Here is a 19,688-nt window from a genome sequence, read left to right on the forward strand (position 1 = left end):
TAAATGAAAGCCACGTGTTCAGGAGTGAAATAATCCTTTGCTTTAAAGCAGCAATGCCTCCATGTAGAAATTATTTAATACCATTTACAAGTCATGATCTAAAGATGCATTATCAGCAAGTTCTCTTTAAAAAGTACTTATCCTGAACGGACACTGTTTCATTATAACATATTGTATTGTGTGATTAATATTACAGACACATTTACAAGAAGGAGCTGACACTGTTAAGAGCTAATTAAACTACTTTATATAGTGTTGGGCAGCGTGATCTCAACACTTCATCACATTTTATTACATGTGCCTCAGTGTGTGTGCGTGCGTGTGTGTGTGTGTGTGTGTGTGTGTGTGTGTGCGTGTGTGTGTAAAGCGGCTCGGCAGAAGAAAAAGAAGCGTTGCATGTTCCCGCATTGCCTGTGTTTTTGCAGTCATCATGGACAGCTGTCCGAGAAGCGAGAGAGGAGTGGGGGAGCCGAGCGCTGCTGGTCATGGAACAGCATGCCTGTGTATATGAAATTAACATTGGTTGTCCTTGAGGGCTTCCTGATTGAATCACACGGGCTCGATGACGTCATGCGAGGTTTAAGTCATATTTCGGATTAGGGAGGGCGAGAGAGAGAGAAGGAGGGAGACAGAAAGATGGAAGGGGGGAGGGGGGGGGGGAGATGAGTCACTGCCTCGCTGATGACTGTCTCCACTGAGTGGTCAGATAATTCAGGTACAAAAAGAGACACAGGCACAAGCACGACCGCCTAATGGCACTCAAATAAAATGACTTATTGGGAACTCGCAAAATACACCTTTTAGGAAGATTAAATAGTATTGATGCTCCCTCTGTCCTCCCCATGAGGCTGGTGCTAAACAATGATGAATCCTGTTCTGTATTATATTTTACGGCCAAGTATTTAAATAACTAATATTCCTGCTGCTGTCACAGGTGGCCTCAGTCTGTTTTGGAATCATCCAGGAGAGACTATTGAATGAGCACCGGATGCATCGAAGACCTCAATATTCATGAGCCATCCTAGAAAATATCCTAAATTTGTGCCCGGAAACCAGTAAAATCCAGGATAAATTCCGATGATTGTTTCCTCTTGAATCCACTCAGTTGGTGAGGCATTTCCAGTTGGAGCACTCAGGGTCTCAGAGCGCACGTCATTCAAGTATGTACGCCACAATTCCTTAGTGTGGTGTTTAGAAGCATGCTTATACGGGCCTAAATCTGATGTACTTTTCCTCATTTTCCACCATCGGGCTTGAGCTTTCGTGTGTGTGTGTGTGTGTGTGTGTGTGCGTGTGTGTGTGTGTCGATATGAAAGTGAAATGCCCCATTTTTTAGCCAGGACCACGCAACCTCCTTCTCAAGCAATCACAATATTTCTTATTTCAAACTCTTTAAAATTACAAAAAGAAAGACAAGATGATGAAAAAGGCACAAGACAACTACAGACATAATCATTAAAAAAAAAGAAAAAGAGAAAACAACCTAAAAACCTTTGACCTTTCATGACCTTTTTAATCAGGAATTAAAACATTGGTTATTTGAACAAGCTTTCGAATAAACAATAGACTGTACTTTTTCAATGACCTTTATCTTAATAAAGGTCTTAATTATGTATTGCTGTTTTTAATCCCTTCAACTCACTTTTGAAACAGTGGTTGAGTTGCAAATTGCTCCTTGAAATAAGTCGTGGGTTAATTTCTTATATCTGTGTCATTTTCTTGTTCAAAATTCACAATATTTAAGATTATACTGTAATGTTATTTTTTCATCTCTTTTGTGCAATTTGCAGCTGCTGCGACAACTGAATTTACCAATGTGGGATAAATCAAGTCCTATCTTATCTTATCTCATCTTTAGCTGGTCGGAAATTTCATAATCATTTCAGCTCCATGTTGCTCTAACCCAAAAACAAACAAACAGTTGAACCAGTTCCATCCTTTGGTGTAGACGGTGATTTCTAGCTGAGTTTACTACACCCCAATGGCCTTCGCAGTCACATCTCTATCTAAGAGAGCATCTTTAGGATATTTAACATTAAATGTCATTATACATCACATCATAATGACCCAGCAGCACTCATGCACATGACACTAAGAGAGTTATAGAGTGGAAAGTATATGCAGGTGTAAATTAATTTGCTGAACCACTACTGAAAGATGCCATTAAAGTGTTATATATTTGGGAACAAAGGTCAGCGTTCCATCATCAACCATAAACACATCCAATATTCCTTGCCTTTTCTTTCAAGTTCCTTATAAGGTCCTAACTGTTCAAATATTTTCACTAGTTATTGCAATTTTCATCACAAATCTGGTAAGCTCACTTTCACAGGGATTAAAATGCATTTCTCACTGCATTGTTGCAAATCTACTGATTACCGAAGAAGGTTGTGCTGGGGGCAAGTTTTTGTTTTCCTGCTTGAACAAATCTAAATGACAGCCCCTTCTTCAAATGATTTATTTGCAAATGTCATTTACTCTGTTATAAGTTTTCCTTCGATGCACCAAAGGCTCCATAACACATGCAGATGGTTTACTCAAATAACACTGAATGTGTAAAGTTTTCATTGAAGAATTTGTTTAGTTTGAATGTCATTTTAAATCTCTCAAGGGTTGATGTGTGATAAAAATTGGACTTGACAGTTTGATTTGCTGTTGTGGGTTCATCAACTTCTCAAACATAAGCTCAAAAACAGGAACAGTTAAAGTCTTTTCTTGCTCAATCACTTCTCAAGATGGTCTAACATGTATGAGAGCACTGATATGCATGAGAAAGAAACATGACGATATCGGTCCTTTGCAAAAAAGCACAACAAAACAGTGATTTCTGAACGTCAATAGTGCTTCTCGTTCGGATAGAAGACCTTCACAAGTTCACGCGCTCAGGTTTTAACACCAAACAAATGGATATGACTCCCTCTGGTGTTCAATAAGTGGAACTTCTCCTCAGTCCAGGATTTTTAAATGAAGCCAAATGTCAGTATGATCTACTACAGCCGCAGTCAAAACGGGCAGGATATTAGCAAAAATAACAACCTTTATAAAAAAAACAACCCAAAAAACATATTTGCATCCAGTAAATATCTTCCAGTTTCTGTGCACACCTCTTAAAGTGTTCATACATCAAAGGTGAATGATATTACATCGTGACACCTGATAAGGGCCTCTTTCTGCACTCCAATGGGAGTGTGCAGTTCCGAGACCTGGAAGTTCAGCACGTCGATGTCTGATGCTCTAAACGTGGCCTCCACCTTCACGTTCTCATGCATGTGGAACTGAACTTTCTTGTTGCTTATGGAGAGCAGACACCGGAGGAAGCGCTCTCTCAGGGCAGATCGGGCATGTTGCTCCTCCTGCAGCTGCTCAGCGTCTCCTCCTGGCATGGCTGAAGAGGGAATGGAGGTGCGGCAGAGTGCTATGAAGCGAGGCGAGTTGGGATCGAATCCGCGACTGTTGGGGTCAGGTCCCTTAGGCAGGCGGAGCACGGACACCGGGGTTGCCATGTTGTTGTTTTTATTGTCAATGTCTGAGCAAAGAAATGTAAGGTATTAACCAACATTTAAACAATGACGAAACCTAATATAATTCTTTATAAATTACATCATACTCTGGAGTATATTAATACAGAAAACTAAAGTTTGAATTGACAACCCAAATCAGTCAAAGACATCTGGGCCACACTCTTAAATACGTCATACAATTCTGACACCGCAACCTCTCATCCCATAGAAGATGCCAAGTCCTACTTGTAACCCCTATAAAAAAGGAACTTTTATCATTTAATATACATATTATGATTACTTTAATAATAATAATGTATAGGTTTTATATAGTGCTCTTCTGGACACTCAAAGACGTTTGAGTTTGATACGTTCACTGTCCAGTTTTTTTGTTTCTCCTTTAAAGCATGATCTTTTTTCTATGATTGACTGATGATCTGTCCAGTGTGTACCCAGACCATGAACAGAACAAAGCTCTATACAAGATATATATATATATATATATATATATATATATAAATAAAACTATGGAGGGACTTCCATGGAACCTAGAGAGGAAGCCCACCCCGCACTTTTTAGTGTTTTATAGTAATATTTTCTTGGTGCATTTTTCTGTCTTGTTTGGATGGATGAGTTCATAAAGCACGTGTGTTCTTATTGTTCTTATAAAGCACTTTAATGAGAGTGAAATGAAATACCTGTCGGCATTGACAACCAACTGGAATAGCGAGAAGGTAACGGAATACTAAATATGAGATTAAAAACGCGCTTCATCCAGCTCAGTTTTGTGGCAGAAGCTCATCCCAGCTAAATGCAGGGTGCACCCTGGACAGGTCGCTGCTCCATAAATATGAACTGATTCACGCGCTTCACTTAAATGTTCCTATCAAAGCTGACTCACACGAGACATATTCACATAAAGTACTTCAGCTGGGGCTGCCCGACTCGAAAACGAGCTATTTTAAATCGCTCATGACACACATTATGTTCACAATAACTTTGTTGTGTCATGTTGATACAACACAGAAACCATTGCATATATCTAGGACTTTACACGAGTTCAACTTATTTCTGACTCACCTATATACACATGCAGCAGCTGCAGCTCCACTTCCGCCTTTTCTTCTTCGCAGTGAGAGGCTACAGCAGCAAACACCGCCCCCTACAGAACACCAGGGGGAAAGCAGCTTAGCTTCGCTTATAAACGTTTCTACAAAGTTCTTTTCACTTCTTTCAGTTTCACCAATTAGCCTTCATTTTGCTTCAACAAGCTGCTTCAGTTCAATGTTCTCCTCATATGTTAACCTCAGTCGGTATTGTGGAGTTATAGAACTGAAATTGGAGGAGTAAACAATATACTCACACATTTGTTATTGTAGCAGGCGTGCCTCACGGTGAAAATCTCATGAGTTCAAATACCTGCCGGGCGTGGAAAGCATTGAAAATACTTGCTTATGTGACTGTATCACTAATTATATCTACTTTATTGTAAGTGTCAATCAAGCTATTTTGTGTTTAGAAATCATAAATGTGTGTATGGTCAACTAACCTTCACCTCCTTGTACAGCAGCCAGAGTGTTTTCTGCTTCATATAGATCAGTCATTTAAAAAACTCTTTTCTCCCGCAAACACCTGAATGAGCTGCTGCATACTGCTCAGAGAAGTTCTTCGATAAACAATGGATTGTGAACATGGTGAAAACTGGGAAATATTCAAAAGCACTCATCAGCGTAATGGCTTTACATCATTGGTAGATGAGCCCTTTGAAAATAGAGGACTTAAAACATTTGAACCACAGATGATATGTGTTCTACAAAACAACTCATTTGAACTTGCAAATGATTCTCAATAGAAAATGTATTTTATTTTGAGGAATTGGTGGAGCTACAACTCTGTGTTGGATATCAGCTCAAATGATTAATATAACAAAATGTGGATTGTTACAATCATGCTTTGTGGTCAAAGGTGTGCCTCACTGTTCGGTGCTTCGATTTAACCAGTTCCCCTGTTAACTGATGAGTCAACTTCGGCCCCCAGCTGTTAGTAGCAGCTGATGTTAAAAAATAAAACAAACAAATGGTACAATACTTTGAAACTTTACTAACACCTAATGGAAAAGCCTAAAAACAGAGGCGAGGCGAGGCCAAGCCGAGTACATGCTAGAAAGACCCTCGTGTTCCATGCCGTCTCATTTATCTGATCAGATTAAACCTTTTATATTTTCACCCTACGTGTGCCTCTGTCAAACATGTGTGGGCGGTCAGTGACTTGACAACCTGTTAAAACAGGGAGGAGACTGCAGCACACCGTCTTCTTCATTCTGCCAGGAGCAACAAATCGCTGACAGCAAACGTGTATGACTTCATGTTCCGCACCCTTTGTTTGTGGTGGATCTGGTTGTTCAGGTTTCACGGCTGCATTTTCCCATGTTTAGTTTAGTTTGGGGAAAGTTACAACTATAAGTGTGAGGGATGTAATGCGATGACTTCTTTCAATGTTCACATGAACTTAAAATTCTGTGGTGCCATTACAAAGAGAAGTAAAAACATGGAACATTAAAAGTCACAATTCCTATACAACTATTTATATAGACTGCATGAATGGGACAAATATATGACATGTAATCATAATTCTACTATGGCTAAAATGTTCAAAATTATGTTTATGTGATTTAGGTACAGTATATACAAATGAACATGATCTTATCTGCACTTCTTCATACATAAACATGTAAGCCCCTCATTCAACACAACACTACAAACTATATACAAAGTCATCCATTATTTTTTTTTCTTTTCTTACTTTGACGCTGATTAATGCTGATGTTGCTGCTGCCTGTCCAAGATGCTCTCCACAATTCCCTCAATAGGGTCTTGTGTTCGGGGTTTGTACGAGGCTGGTGGGTTTACTACTGCAGGCTTTATGGTGACGACCAGAACCGAGGCTGTCTCATTCTCATCTGATAAAGACTGCCACAATCGCCGCATGCACAGGTTTCTCCAGGGTTGTGCTCAGAGATAAAGTGGTGTTTAAAAGTTTTTGTGAGGTGATTTGCACACCGTGATAAGCAGCCTGGTTGGTGCAGCAAGCTGTTGGCATCAGTGACGGACTGAGTTAACATGGCTGCATACTGTTGATCAACATGCCGCAACATGTCCGTCTCCTCACAGTATTTTTGCAACAATATGTTGATCGCATCTTTCACGGGTGGTGTCCTTTAATTATGGGAGATTTTAATAAAATTTTGGTAAAACGCTGCTGCTCGATGATTGTGATTATGTGTTTTCACAAATCGTGTCACTGAGCTCACACAACACACACCATCAATAAATATGACTCTGTTCATTTGTCATTTCAGCCAAAATAACACTGATCATTGCCCCTGAGTAAAGCATTTCCTCTGTAGTCTCTCGTCTCTCTAACAGGAGCTGGCAGCTCCCTCACAACATTCAGTGAAGTGACTCCATTCATTCTGCAATGTCAGATTTATCTCCGCAAAGATTGCCTTAACCCTCCTATTATCCTCCAATTCTACTCACACTTTTTACCCTCAGGGTCAATTTGACCTCAGGCATGTTTGCCCCTGGAAAATGATTTAAACAAAATTGTTGCACGAGTTTTTGTGTCAGGCACTTTGTTTATTTGTTGAATACATAAATAAAAAAAAATAAAAAATAATGAGTGAGTTGACCTGTCCTCTAGCACCACCATCAGGTCAAACCTTTTCGTTATAATTATTGTATCTTGATGTTTTCATCCAAATTTTCTCAAATTTACTGACAACATTAATGATCACAAGAGTATGAAGCCTGCTGGTTTTGGAGATGATGTGTCCTTTCCTGTAGCGGATTATTTGCTGGGATCCAGTTGGGCCGAGGCAAAAACAGATATAGAAATCTGGGGAGAATATTCATTCTGTTTTAATCCTCCCAAAAAAGGGGAGCAGTAATATTTCCCAAATTAGCTTTATATAGCTGAGTCATATCAGGTGGAATGACAATTCCTAAGTATTGAAAACCATTAGGAGACCACTTCAATTTTGCACACTTGGATAATTCTGAAGGCCAGATTCCCTTTATTATCATGGCTTCGGCTTTTGCCTCATTTACTTTGTACCCTGAAACAATACTGGAGTCCTTTAAACATTTCAAAAGCTCTGGTATAGACGTCAGTGGTTCGTTAATATACAGCATGCCATCATCAGTGTACAAGGACAATCTGTGGGACTTTAAAATTGAATGGATCTTTTCTAATTAGTCCTGCAAGTGGTTCTATGCTGATAGCAAACACAATTGGTGACAAGCAGCACCCTTGGCGTGTTCCCCTTTGTAAGGGGAAACTATCTGGCGCAGTCACTTTTAATTGACATAAGTTCATGCAGCGTGAAACTCACTCTGCTTTCCAAGGACCCAGAACTCTAGTGCAGCTTCACGCTGACGCACGCTGATTTTCTACGCTCCAATGAGGTGCGCGAAACCCGCTTGTTACTTTCTATGACTATGGCCTGTGTTTTTCTGTAAATACTGTATGAGCACGTTCTTTTAACCTTTATATGACTAACATCTAATGAGTCACTGTTCAGCTGTCGCTTTTCCCCCAACCAAATAGTATTGAGAGGAACTCACAGTGAATGACAAATAATTTCGAGATTTGTCACATTCACAATTACGAAACAAGCTCACATGACTGATATACATGTATGTAATCAGCAGTCAATTATTAACATTCAGAATGGAGTACAAGCTTTTGGTTTGGATGTTAAATGACTGAGGGTTTAGAGGGACGGTCTCTTTTACCATTCAGCTTGTCACAGCCGTGTGGCTGTGGCTGAGCAGCGATGCAGCGGAGAAGCTTGGGCAAACAATTCCAGGTTAGAATGCTAACCTTTTAACCGGGAAGTTAACCGGGTCCTTTCTGCTGCCCCGTACAGGACGTGGCGATATCCATTCCTCCAAATGAGATGAGATTTCTGGAATGTATTCACGCCACTGCCAGAAACTAGGGTTTAATATTCAGAAGCCTCACCTCTTTCCTGAAGATGCTTCTAGTTTGGGATAGGCTTATAAAATGATTCCACCAGATAAGGATTTTAGAATTATCAGGGGCCTCACAGTTCAAGTTTCAGGTTTGCATCTACTGTTAAGGCCAAATGAGACCAAAACAGCAACAGGGGCCAAAAGGCCCAGCAGGCTTCATGTCTCGGCTCAGCTTCAAAGGGTTAAGTCAGCTCTTTAAGCTCCTTTCAAGGAATGTCTGACACCAATCTTGTTCCAAGACTCAAAGCATGAACAAGAAAAATGACTCCTCGTCATTTGGAGTTTTTTATGAAGACCAAAATGCACATGGTTGAAGCAGAAATGTATTGTAAATGTATACCTTCACTACAGATGCATTTAGTGGATTTTAACAGTGTGTGTTAAAGTCCACTGACGGTGTGATTTTTTTATTGTAGTAAACCATTCCCAAATATTTCTCAGGGGAGCCAAATAAAGTTGGTAGAGTGGGAGCCGCGTTCCATGTTTCCATGTATACATTTGCTTTATTAAAAATATTGTCAATGCTTTATTATTTATTATTTTAATTCCCTTAGAAAAAAAAGTACCCATTGTTATGTCCATGTAGCCCTACGGTGCTTTTCCTGCTAGTAGGAACTCTTACGATTCGAAGGTAAGGCTATCTAAATCTAGATTCGATGAGGAGGCTGGTTGTATATACATCTAACAGTTTAATAACTGGTAGATTCCACTCCGAAAGAAGCACACGACAACAGATTTAAGTCTTAGTTTGAATTAGTATTTGTTTTTCCAGTTCTTTCTTTTTTTGTAAGTCAATGTTTCATTTGAAATAACACAACAAATGTACAGATCAACAACAATATAACCTCTGAGATCTCAGGAAAGAATAAAATAAAAGACAAAAAAATATAAAGGTGGGTACCAAATAAAATTTACCCCTGAGTGCACTCAAATTAGGATCTGTAATACTCAGTGTCCATAAAAAAAAGGAGAGGGGAGGGAAAGGGAGAGGGATACCCCAGTGTGACCGTTGCAGCACTGTTGGACGAGGAGATGGCTCAGGGAACCAGGCACCAGGGCGAACGAAGAGGAATCCAGTTCAGCAGAACCAAGAATCAGATCCAGACGAATCTGCAGAACGTGCAGAAAATTAACTACTAATCAGTCTTTGTGTTCTTATTCATATTCCATTCCTCAACTCAAATTTAGCTTATCAGCTGAGATAAACAAAATAAAACAGTATTACAATCAAAATTGGCACTCATTTTACACATATTATTTATCTTCAATACAATATAAAACATAGTATTGTAACCATCTTAACATACACAAAACAACTCCAGACATGTGCAACTTCTTGTTCACTGTCATTTCTTCCATGAAAGGTGATTGTCCATCCATCCATCCATCCATCCATTTTCTTCCGCTTATCCGGGGCCGGGTCGCGGGGGCAGCAGTCTAAGCAAGGAAGCCCAGACTTCCCTCGCCCCAGACACGTCCTCCAGCTCCTCCGGTGGGACCCCGAGGCGTTCCCAGGCCAGCCGAAAGACATAGTCTCTCCAGCGTGTCCTAGGTCTGCCCCGAGGCCTCCTACCGGAGGGACATGCCCGGAACACCTCCCGAGGGAGGCGTCCATGGGGCATCCGAAACAGATGCCCGAGCCACCTCAGCTGGCTCCTCTCGATGCGGAGGAGCAGCGGCTCTACTCCGAGCTCCTCCCTGGTGACTGAGCTCCTCACCCTATCTCTAAGGGTGCGCCCAGCCACTCTACGGAGGAAACTCATTTCAGCCGCTTGTATCCGGGATCTCGTTCTTTCGGTCATGACCCAAAGCTCATGACCATAGGTGAGGGTAGGAACGAAGATCGACTGGTAAATCGAGAGCCTCGCCTTTTGGCTTAGCTCCTTCTTCACCACGACGGACCGATACAGCGACCGCATAACTGCAGACGCTGCATCGATCCGCCTGTCGATCTCACGCTCCATCTTCCCCCCACTCGTGAACAAGACCCCGAGATACTTGAACTCCTCCACTTGGGACAAGGGCTCTCCACCGACCTGAAGGGGGCAAGCCACCTTTTTCTGGTCGAGAACCATGGCCTCGGATTTAGAGGTGCTGATCCTCATCCCAGTTGCGTCACACTTGGCTGCGAACCGCGCCAGTGCACGCTGAAGGTCCAGGTTTGATGAAGCCACCAGGACCACATCGTCTGCAAAAAGCAGAGACGAGATCCTGTGGTCCCCAAACCAGACCCCCTCCAGTCCCTGGCTGTGCCTAGAAATTCTGTCCATAAAAGTTATGAACAGAACCGGTGACAAAGGACAGCCCTGCCGGAGGCCAACGTGCACTGGGAACAGGTCCGACTTACTGCCGGCAATGCGAACCAAACTCCTGCTCCGGGCGTACAGGGACTGGACAGCCCTTAGCAAAGGGTCCCGGACTCCATACTCCCGGAGCACCCCCCACAGGACGTCCCGAGGGACACAGTCGAACGCCTTCTCCAGGTCCACAAAACACATGTGGACTGATTGGGCGAACTCCCATGAACCCTCGAGTAGCCAGTGGAGGGTATAGAGCTGGTCCAGTGTTCCACGACCTGGACGAAAACCGCATTGTTCCTCTTGGATCCGAGGTTCGACTAACGGCCGGATCCTCCTCTCCAGTACCCTGGAATAAACTTTCCCAGGGAGGCTGAGGTGTGTGATCCCCCTGTAGTTGGAACACACCCTCCGATCCCCCTTCTTAAAAAGAGGGACCACCACCCCGGTCTGCCACTCCAGAGGCACTGTCCCCGACCGCCACGCAATGTTGCAGAGACGTGTCAGCCACGACAGTCCCTGCACATCCAGAGACTTAAGGAACTCAGGGCGAATCTCATCCACTCCCGGTGCCTTGCCACCGAGGAGCTGAGCAACTACCTCGGTGACTTCAGCCTGGGTAATGGACGAGTCTACCTCTGAGAACCCAGCCTCTGCTTCCTCAGCGGAAGACGTGATGGTGGGATTGAGGAGGTCCTCGAAGTATTCCTTCCACCGCCCGACGACATCTCCAGTTGAGGTCAACAGCTCCCCACCTCCACTGTAAACGGTGTTGGTGAAAAACTGCTTCCCCCTCCTGAGGCGCCGGACGGTTTGCCAGAATTTCCTCGGGGCCGACCGATAGTCCTCCTCCATGGCCTCCCCGAACTCCTCCCAGGCCCGAGTTTTTGCCTCCACCACGGCCCGGGCTGCGGCCCACCTGGCCTGCCGGTACCCGTCAGCTGCCTCAGGAGTCCTATGAGCTAACAGCGCCCGATAGGACTCCTTCTTCAGCTTGACGACATGACTTACTTCCGGTGTCCACCACCGGGTTCGGGGGTTGCCGCCACGACAGGCACCAGAGACCCTGCGACCACAGCTCCGAGTAGCAGCTTCAACAATGGAGGTGGAGAACATAGTCCACTCGGACTCAATGTCTCCAACCTCCCCCGGAATCCGTGAGAAGCTCTCCCGGAGGCGGGAGTTGAAGACTGCGCGGACAGAGGGCTCGGCCAGGCGTTCCCAACAGACCCTCGTGACACGTTTGGGCCTGCCGAGTCTGTCCGGCTTTCTCCCCGTCCAGCGCATCCAACTCACCACCAGGTGGTGATCAGTTGACAGCTCTGCCCCTCTCTTCACCCGAGTGTCCAAGACACGTGGCCGGAGATCAGATGACACGACCACAAAGTCTATCATCGACCTCCAGCCTAAGGTGTCCTCGTGCCAAGTGCACTTATGGACACCCCTGTGCTCGAACATGGTGTTCCTTATGGCCAAACTGTGACTAGCACAGAAGTCCAATAACAGAACACCGCTCGGGTTCAGATGAGGGAGGCCGTTCCACCCAATCACCCCTTTCCAGGTCACACTGTCGTTGCCCACGTGGGCATTGAAGTCCCCCAATAGAACAATGGAGTCCCCAGTTGGAGCACTATCCAGCACCCCTCCCAGGGACTCCAAGAAGGTCGGGTACTCTGTACTGCTGTTCGGTCCGTAGGCCGAGACAACAGTCAGAGACCTGTCTCCTACCCGAAGGCGTAGGGACGCGACCCTCTCCCTCACTGGGGTGAACTCCAACACATGGCGGCTGAGCTGTGGGGCAATAAGCAAGCCCACGCCAGCCCGCCGCCTCTCACCGCAGGCAACTCCGGAGAAGTGGAGTGTCCAGCCCCTGTCAAGGAGCTGGGTTCCAGAGTCCAAGCTGTGGGTGGAGGTGAGCCCGACTATATCTAGCCGGTATCTCTCTACCTCCCGCACAAGCTCAGGCTCCTTCCCCCCCAGCGAGGTGACGTTCCATGTCCCAAAAGCAAGGTTCCGTGTCCGGGGATCAGGTCGTCGAGGCCCCTGCCGTCGACTGCCACCCAATCCACATTGCACCCAACCCCTACGGTTGCCTCTGTGGGTGGTGAGCTCACAGGAGGAAGAGGAGGGACCCGCGTCATCCCTTCGGGCTGGGCCCGGCCGGGCCCCGCGGGCAAAGGCCCGGCCACCAGGCGCTCGCATGCGAGCCCCAACCCCAGGCCTGGCTCCAGGGTGAGGCCCCGGCTGCGCCTCGCCGGGCGACGTCACTTTCCTCTTTTGTTGTATTTTCATAGGGGGCTTGTTGAACTGCTTTTGGTCTGACTCGTCACCTAGGACCAGTTTGCCTTGGGAGACCCTACTGTGGGGCAAGCCCCCCGACAACGTAGCTCCTAGGATCATTCGGGTACTCAAACTCCCCCACCGCGATAAGGTGGCAGTTCAAGGGGGAGGTCCAGGTGAAAGTAAATAAAAAAAGTAATAACTTCACTCTTTCCGGAGTCAGGTTCAACAATTAACACTCTCCTGACTGGTTTTCCTCGTCAGCAAGGTTCACAAACATGTTTATAGTCATTTCTTATGTTTTAATCGTATGCTAATACACAGAAAATGTAGTCAGGACTCACCAGGATAACCACGTTTCTAAATGATTTTCTTTTAAGTTTCAATGAGTTCTAAACATTCACAGGTGCTCTCGGTTTGTCTCTCCACGATGTGCTTAGCTTAGCAAGATGGATGCCAGAGAAAGAAAACAACGAAGAAGTGTGCTAAGTGTGTTAGTGCACTGCCACCTTTTGGCGAAACTCAGAATTACACTCCATTCATTTTAACAAGTGTTTAAATCATACTCTATTCTAGGATAAGACAGAGCAAAATAACAGGGTTACATCCATATCCCAGAATCTTCAGAAAAACCAAAAAAACATTTGAAAAGTTAAGATCTTGATGTTGTAGTAATGCAGTATATACATGCAGACAAACAGGCACACTGATTGATTGATTGATTGATTGATTGATTGATTGATTGATTGATTGATTGATTGATTGATTGATTGATTGATTGATCAGTAAGAACAAACACATCTGAACAAAAAAATTTATGAAATTCATGAAAAGAAAAGACGTAAAACTACCAGTATAATTTATAAAGGCAAATTAAGCAGAAATATATTCGTCATATGGGTTCAAATTTGTAGTCCAAACAAACCTGTTTCAAAAGACGGTATTAATTTGTAAGGTTTAACGTATTAGATACAATTACATAGATCATGTATTGTATTAACAGTATTGTTTGAATTATAATTATAGCTTTTTTTTATGCAACTTTGTGAAACTCCTTTTTTTTTTTTTAGCTGTGGACAAACGGAGGTATTATACAAGGCTGGGAGAGAGACTGGGTTGGGATCGGGCAAGGGATCTTGAAGAAATATTGCCGTCAATAATAACAACAGAGTCCACATGATGGGTGCGTTAATTGTTTCCTGTGATGTATGTACATCATAAAACTCGCTCCTCTTACCAAAGGTGCAAAACTTGCCAAAACCCTTTCTTAGAATCAAAGTTAGTTTCTATAAGAAATGCTGATTCATACACTGAAATGAGACTTGTTACTTTTGGTCTCCATAACTACGGTCTGTTTGTTTTTTTTCAATGTACATTCAAACAAGCTGCTTGTTTGAACACACAAGGCAAGTGTAAGTGACAACTGCCCTTCAATGTAAAAATGTGTATATGTGGTGAAAACACATGTGTCACAGACAATGACAGCAGTTTAAAACAATTAAAGAAAAAAGCTGGTTAATACATTCTGAATACAGGATTTCATTATCCTGACTATCAGTGAGGTCACTGATAACACACAGAGGGCAAAGGCCTCCCTTACCTTTGCGGAGATGACCTCAACAGTCGCCTGTTCTGGAGGTTGCCAATTTTCCACGAACAAAGTCGGCACTATGGAGGGACCTGGGGATCAAACAGACAGACAGACACTCCTTTATTTCTCCCTGAGGAAAGATCAAATCCTCCAATAGTTTATAAACAAATCCACAACACATCAATTCCAGATGATAAATAATAATCTGTTCTGATTGGGGTGAGGTTGTGGAATGACATGCACATTTATAGATTTTTGAATGACATTCAGCTGCAAACTCAATTGACTCAAAATCATGCAAAATCAATTGCATGATCAAGTAAGCCTCGTTTCCACAGTGCCCCTTGGTGCCGGTGCCCGTGGGGTGGGGTCGGCTATCTGTAACCAGACCCATTTCAGTGCCGCGTTTCCATTACACGGGGTTCGGTTTGAAATGTAGGCGGGGTTATGAACGGTTGTGTAATCATGCAGGATGTCACGCCATAACGGGAGGACATTTTCAAAAAAGTGACCTGATTGCTGCCGGACAACTGATTGGAAATGGCTGCTTGCTGGGAGAACAGCGGTTGTCACGGACCAATGAGCAGACGGCAGTGTTGAAGCTCCTCCCCCTCATATCCGGCACATTGTGCCTGGTACCCCAAGTGGAGGGGTAGCGAGAAATGGTTACCAATGGTACCGGTTGGTAACGGTTCTGAGTCAGTGGAAACGCACAACAACCGGTTCCGACCTGACCCGTACCGGCACCAAGGGGCTCTGTGGAAACGAGGCTGTAGTAACCCCTTCCTTGTGTCTGGTAAAAGCAATTAGTCTTGGGGTCCTGAATAGTAGTGGCCCTCCTGGACCCGCTGAGGACACAGAGGGCAAAGGGGGTCATGCTTGGCCCCTGATCTTTACGCACCTCATTATTGGAGAGCGTCATGGTGGGGAAATGTCCTAGGACCTCTGGGAAAATGACAGTTTGTGTCGTCTGTGATGTACACAGTGTCAGCACTAACCTGTAAAATTGGATGGGATGAAAAATAACACCACTAAACTCTTTTATTTATTCACAGTCATCATAACATCAGAACACCTTTGCTTGAAAGCAGTGATGAAAAATATATAGGCCAGCCATTTTAGTATGAAATCAATTAGTAGTTATTACAGTGTGTGATTTCATTTTATATCAAATGATTTATAACCCGGAGAAATTTCAGTTCTGTTCGGTCTATTGTCATCATATACTAAGAAGATATTCAATCAGATGATTAACAATTATGGATCTAATAGTGTTTGATTCACATTACTGGTAATGAAAAGAACTCATTCTGGACAGCCCCCTCTCATTTGTGCCTCTATTTAAAACACACGTGTCGAACGCCAGGCCTCGAGGGCCGCAGCCCTGCACGTTTTGCATGTCTCCCAGCTTCAACACAGCTGATTGCAATGAGCAGCTCGTTATCTGGCTTTGTGCTGAATGTGTTGATGAACCATCAGGACATTCAGGGGAGGGAGACATTGAAAACGTGCAGGGCTGCGGCCCACGAGGATCTGAGTTTGACACCCCTGATTTAAAACATCACCCAGACTGCATTCTTCCACCTCCGCAATATCTCCAGACTCTTCCAGCATTTTTCAGTTGCTGTCAGGTTTTGGGAACGTTTGAAATGTGGACACAGAATGTTTATAACTTTCAGACAACTGCAACTCACCCAGAATGCTGCAGCCAGAGTCCTCACCGACACAAAGGGAGTGGAGCACAGTACGCCCGTGCGCCTATCCCTGCCCTGGTTGCCTGTGAGCCAAAGGACTGACTTCAAAATCTTACTTCTGGTTTTATGCTGTTTTTAAAATTTAATATATTTCTTATGTCTTTGTCAAGCTTTTCTGTATTAATTTCTTTTATTTCTTTGAAAAGCACTGTGAATTGCCCTGTGTTTGAATGGTGCCCTATAAATATTTGCCTGGCCTTGCCTTATGTCTGTCCCACTGAGCAAAAAAGTGGTCCAAAACACGTCTAAGAGACGTAATTTCTATACATCCAGAAGACGTCCTCAGAAGAGCCAGACTGAAAGTTTTTAGTCTTTCTTGGACGTTGTATTAACGTCAGTGAAAAAGGACAGGTCATCAGCCTTACACAGGACACATTTAACATTACCATTTACAATCACATGTGTGTTTTAAGAAGGGGGGGGGGGGGGGGGGGGGGTCAGAGAACCTTGATGAAACACATGCTCAGACAATTGCTCATAAAACATTTACTTATGTACATGGTTGTATTCACAAGATGTAAAGGTTATCAAAGTGGAGAGTTTGTCCATGGAGACTTTAAAAGTTCAATGCCTCGTGACCAAAACAATAAATGGTCATAAATGGTCAATGTGCATTAAACTTGTTTCCTCTTGCCTGTCATGATCTACTTCCCTCATTATTTTAATGACAAATCAATAATCATACCGGCAGTTGGACTTAACAGACAGCTTGTGACCTGTCCCTTTTAACTGATTCTGGGTGTCTTAGATGTCCATCATTTTTATAATGTCCATGATTTTTATGTTATTTGTCAACTACTTCTGGCTGTCATGTAGACGTCCAGATTATGGCCTGGATGGACGGACGTGTTTTGGACGTCTATGGACGTTGCTTGCTCAAGCGGGGTTTATCAGCAAGCTGGTTTGTCAGCAACCGCTTCTCTGCTCTTCTCAGGTCTTTATTAGAGCTTTTTGAGGATTTGCGTGGCAAAGGTCGACTTGTCTCAGCCTTTGCACCACGGATTCTTTTCGTAATTAACAAAATATGTTTGTCCACCTCGACTAGTTTGACCCACCACAGATATCATTCAAATCGGAATATACAATTAATCATTCCACCCTCGTGTCGCAATGCTGGTTAATATGTGTGCTCTCTCCTCTGTCGGACAGCCGCCTGACAAGTTTGGGTTCTTTTATTTTCTTCCTGCCCCGCGGCACGAGAAAACCACACACACAGACACACACACAGACACACACACACACAGAGAGAGAGAGAGAGAGAGAGAGAGAGAGAGAGAGAGAGAGAGAGAGAGAGAGAGAGATATGCAGATGATCCCACCCTAAAGCAGACAGGAGGGAGCGAAAACACACCAAAAAAATTAACAATTAACTAACTCCACCCAACACATGTGCCCATCACATCACCATCCATGGGAGTGCCTCTCCCTCCTCCTCCTCCTCCTCCTCCTCCTCCTCCTGCCCCGAGTCAGCAGACGCCTCAGAAGGCTGCCGGGTGTCCCAGTGTTAAGATGTGGACGTTTGGTAAGATCTTAGTGAAAGTTGACTTTGTTGCATCCGAGTAAATATGTAACAGCATTTCATTCTTTCTTTTTAAAGGATCTGCTTGCACTCTTTCAGCTTGGCTGCTCGTTGTTTGTGGTGAGTACCACTTGATTCTATTCTGCTTATCTGGATGAATGGGCACGTGCGCATGAACTTTTATCTGGTCTTTCATTCAAAAAAGAATCAAGAGAGAGAGAATGCACTATATGCAGGTGAGGATTGCAGTCGACGTTGTCAGCTGGCCGTTGACAAACGGAATCGTCCTGTATTTACAGACAAAAGTACACGTCCAGTATTGAGCTGAAAATTGGTGCACATTGTCCGATAATCCCATAGTTGTTTGGAATGAGTTACCGTCACGCCCCCGCGCATTCTTGCTTCCCTCTTTCCGAGGATTCCATGCTGCGCGGCTGAGTGACTTGCACACCTTCGACCTTTGTCATCTGCTGATCACAAACACTAATTCGAAAAACCATGGCAGGACTAGATGAAACACACACAGCCCTCTGCACTCCTGTTTGCAAACTTGCAATTATTAAACTGAACTAAACTAGATCAACTAACTTACTCAACAAAAACACAACACAGTCACTATTAACACTGCCAGCCTGATATAAGTCCCAGTGATGGTATTTAGTCCCCCGGCTCGCTCAGTTGGTAGAGGATGAGACTAACAATCTCAGGGCAGCGTCTCCGTCTCCCACTCTCTGCCTTTCTTTCTATCTCTCTCTGTGATGCAAACAAACATTGAACCATGAGGTATAGAGTCAGAACAGTTGTGGCATCGGGGAAAAAAGGGTTCATCAGATATAAAACAGTTAGACTCATCCTTTCTTGTCACTGGTGTGACTGAGGTGACTAACAGACAGGAACAGTACTTTGAATCACTTCTAATGGAGCAGGTCATTTCTGGTGGCAGCCCCTCACCCTTTGTGTGTGCGTGCGTGCGCGTGTGGGAGGGAGGGAGGGTGTGTCAATATTTGCACAGAGCTTGTTCCTAATCTCTGCCAAGTAACCCTGTGACACCGAGCCTCAGCACAGTGAGTCTGCTGCCCCTGGGGGGATTAAATGTCATGTTTCTATCAAAAATTACAGTTTAACAGCAAGTCACTTGGGAATACTAAGTAGTTACTGATTACTTATCTGAGAAAGCACTCAGTTGCTTTACTGATTACTTATTTCCAACAGTAATTACTTCACTTACTTTCAGTTATTTTGCAAAAACATGATGCACAACCTGAATACGCTGTGACGCGTTCGACCTTACCCTGGTCCTCGAGGGCCGCAGCCCTGCATGTTTTCAGTGTGTCCTCACATCAACACAGCTGACAGCAAATATTGACTCATTATCAGGTTTTGAGCCTCATCATGACAAGTCAGGTGTGTTTGAGCAGGTAAACATTGACACTGCTAACAAATCTGTAGCACTGTTGGGATGGTATCATCAACACCTTACGGCCTCATTCTATTCATTCTGCAGATTCCTTCATATAAAACTGAAACAAATGAAACACTGTCCTTTTTAAAAACCTGTTTTCTTTGTTTCAATCGTTTCATTTTTTTTGCACATTGCACCAAGCGGAAGTTAAATTGAATGCGATAGTCTCTGACTTGAAGAAAGTCGTTGAACATTTAAACCCTTTCGGCACATTGCACCACGTGCAGAGAACAACTGTGACCTCTGGAGC

At 44.0% G+C, this 19,688-nt stretch overlaps 1 protein-coding gene across 1 annotated transcript; it reads right to left on the reverse strand.

The window, feature by feature from the left end:
* Positions 1 to 1,384: 1,384 nt before the first annotated feature.
* Positions 1,385 to 4,656, reverse strand: gemin7 (gem (nuclear organelle) associated protein 7). Its single transcript, XM_080460173.1, has 2 exons — positions 4,581 to 4,656; positions 1,385 to 3,526 (listed from the first exon to the last, which is right to left on the reverse strand). The coding sequence occupies exon 2, from the start codon at positions 3,501 to 3,503 to the stop codon at positions 3,117 to 3,119; it is 387 nt and encodes a 128-aa protein (XP_080316299.1). The 5' UTR covers positions 3,504 to 3,526; positions 4,581 to 4,656; the 3' UTR covers positions 1,385 to 3,116.
* Positions 4,657 to 19,688: the final 15,032 nt, after the last annotated feature.

The sequence above is a fragment of the Lipophrys pholis genome (genome assembly GCF_963383615.2).
Source record: "Lipophrys pholis genome assembly, chromosome: 3".
NCBI classification, from domain to species: Eukaryota; Metazoa; Chordata; class Actinopteri; order Blenniiformes; family Blenniidae; genus Lipophrys; species Lipophrys pholis.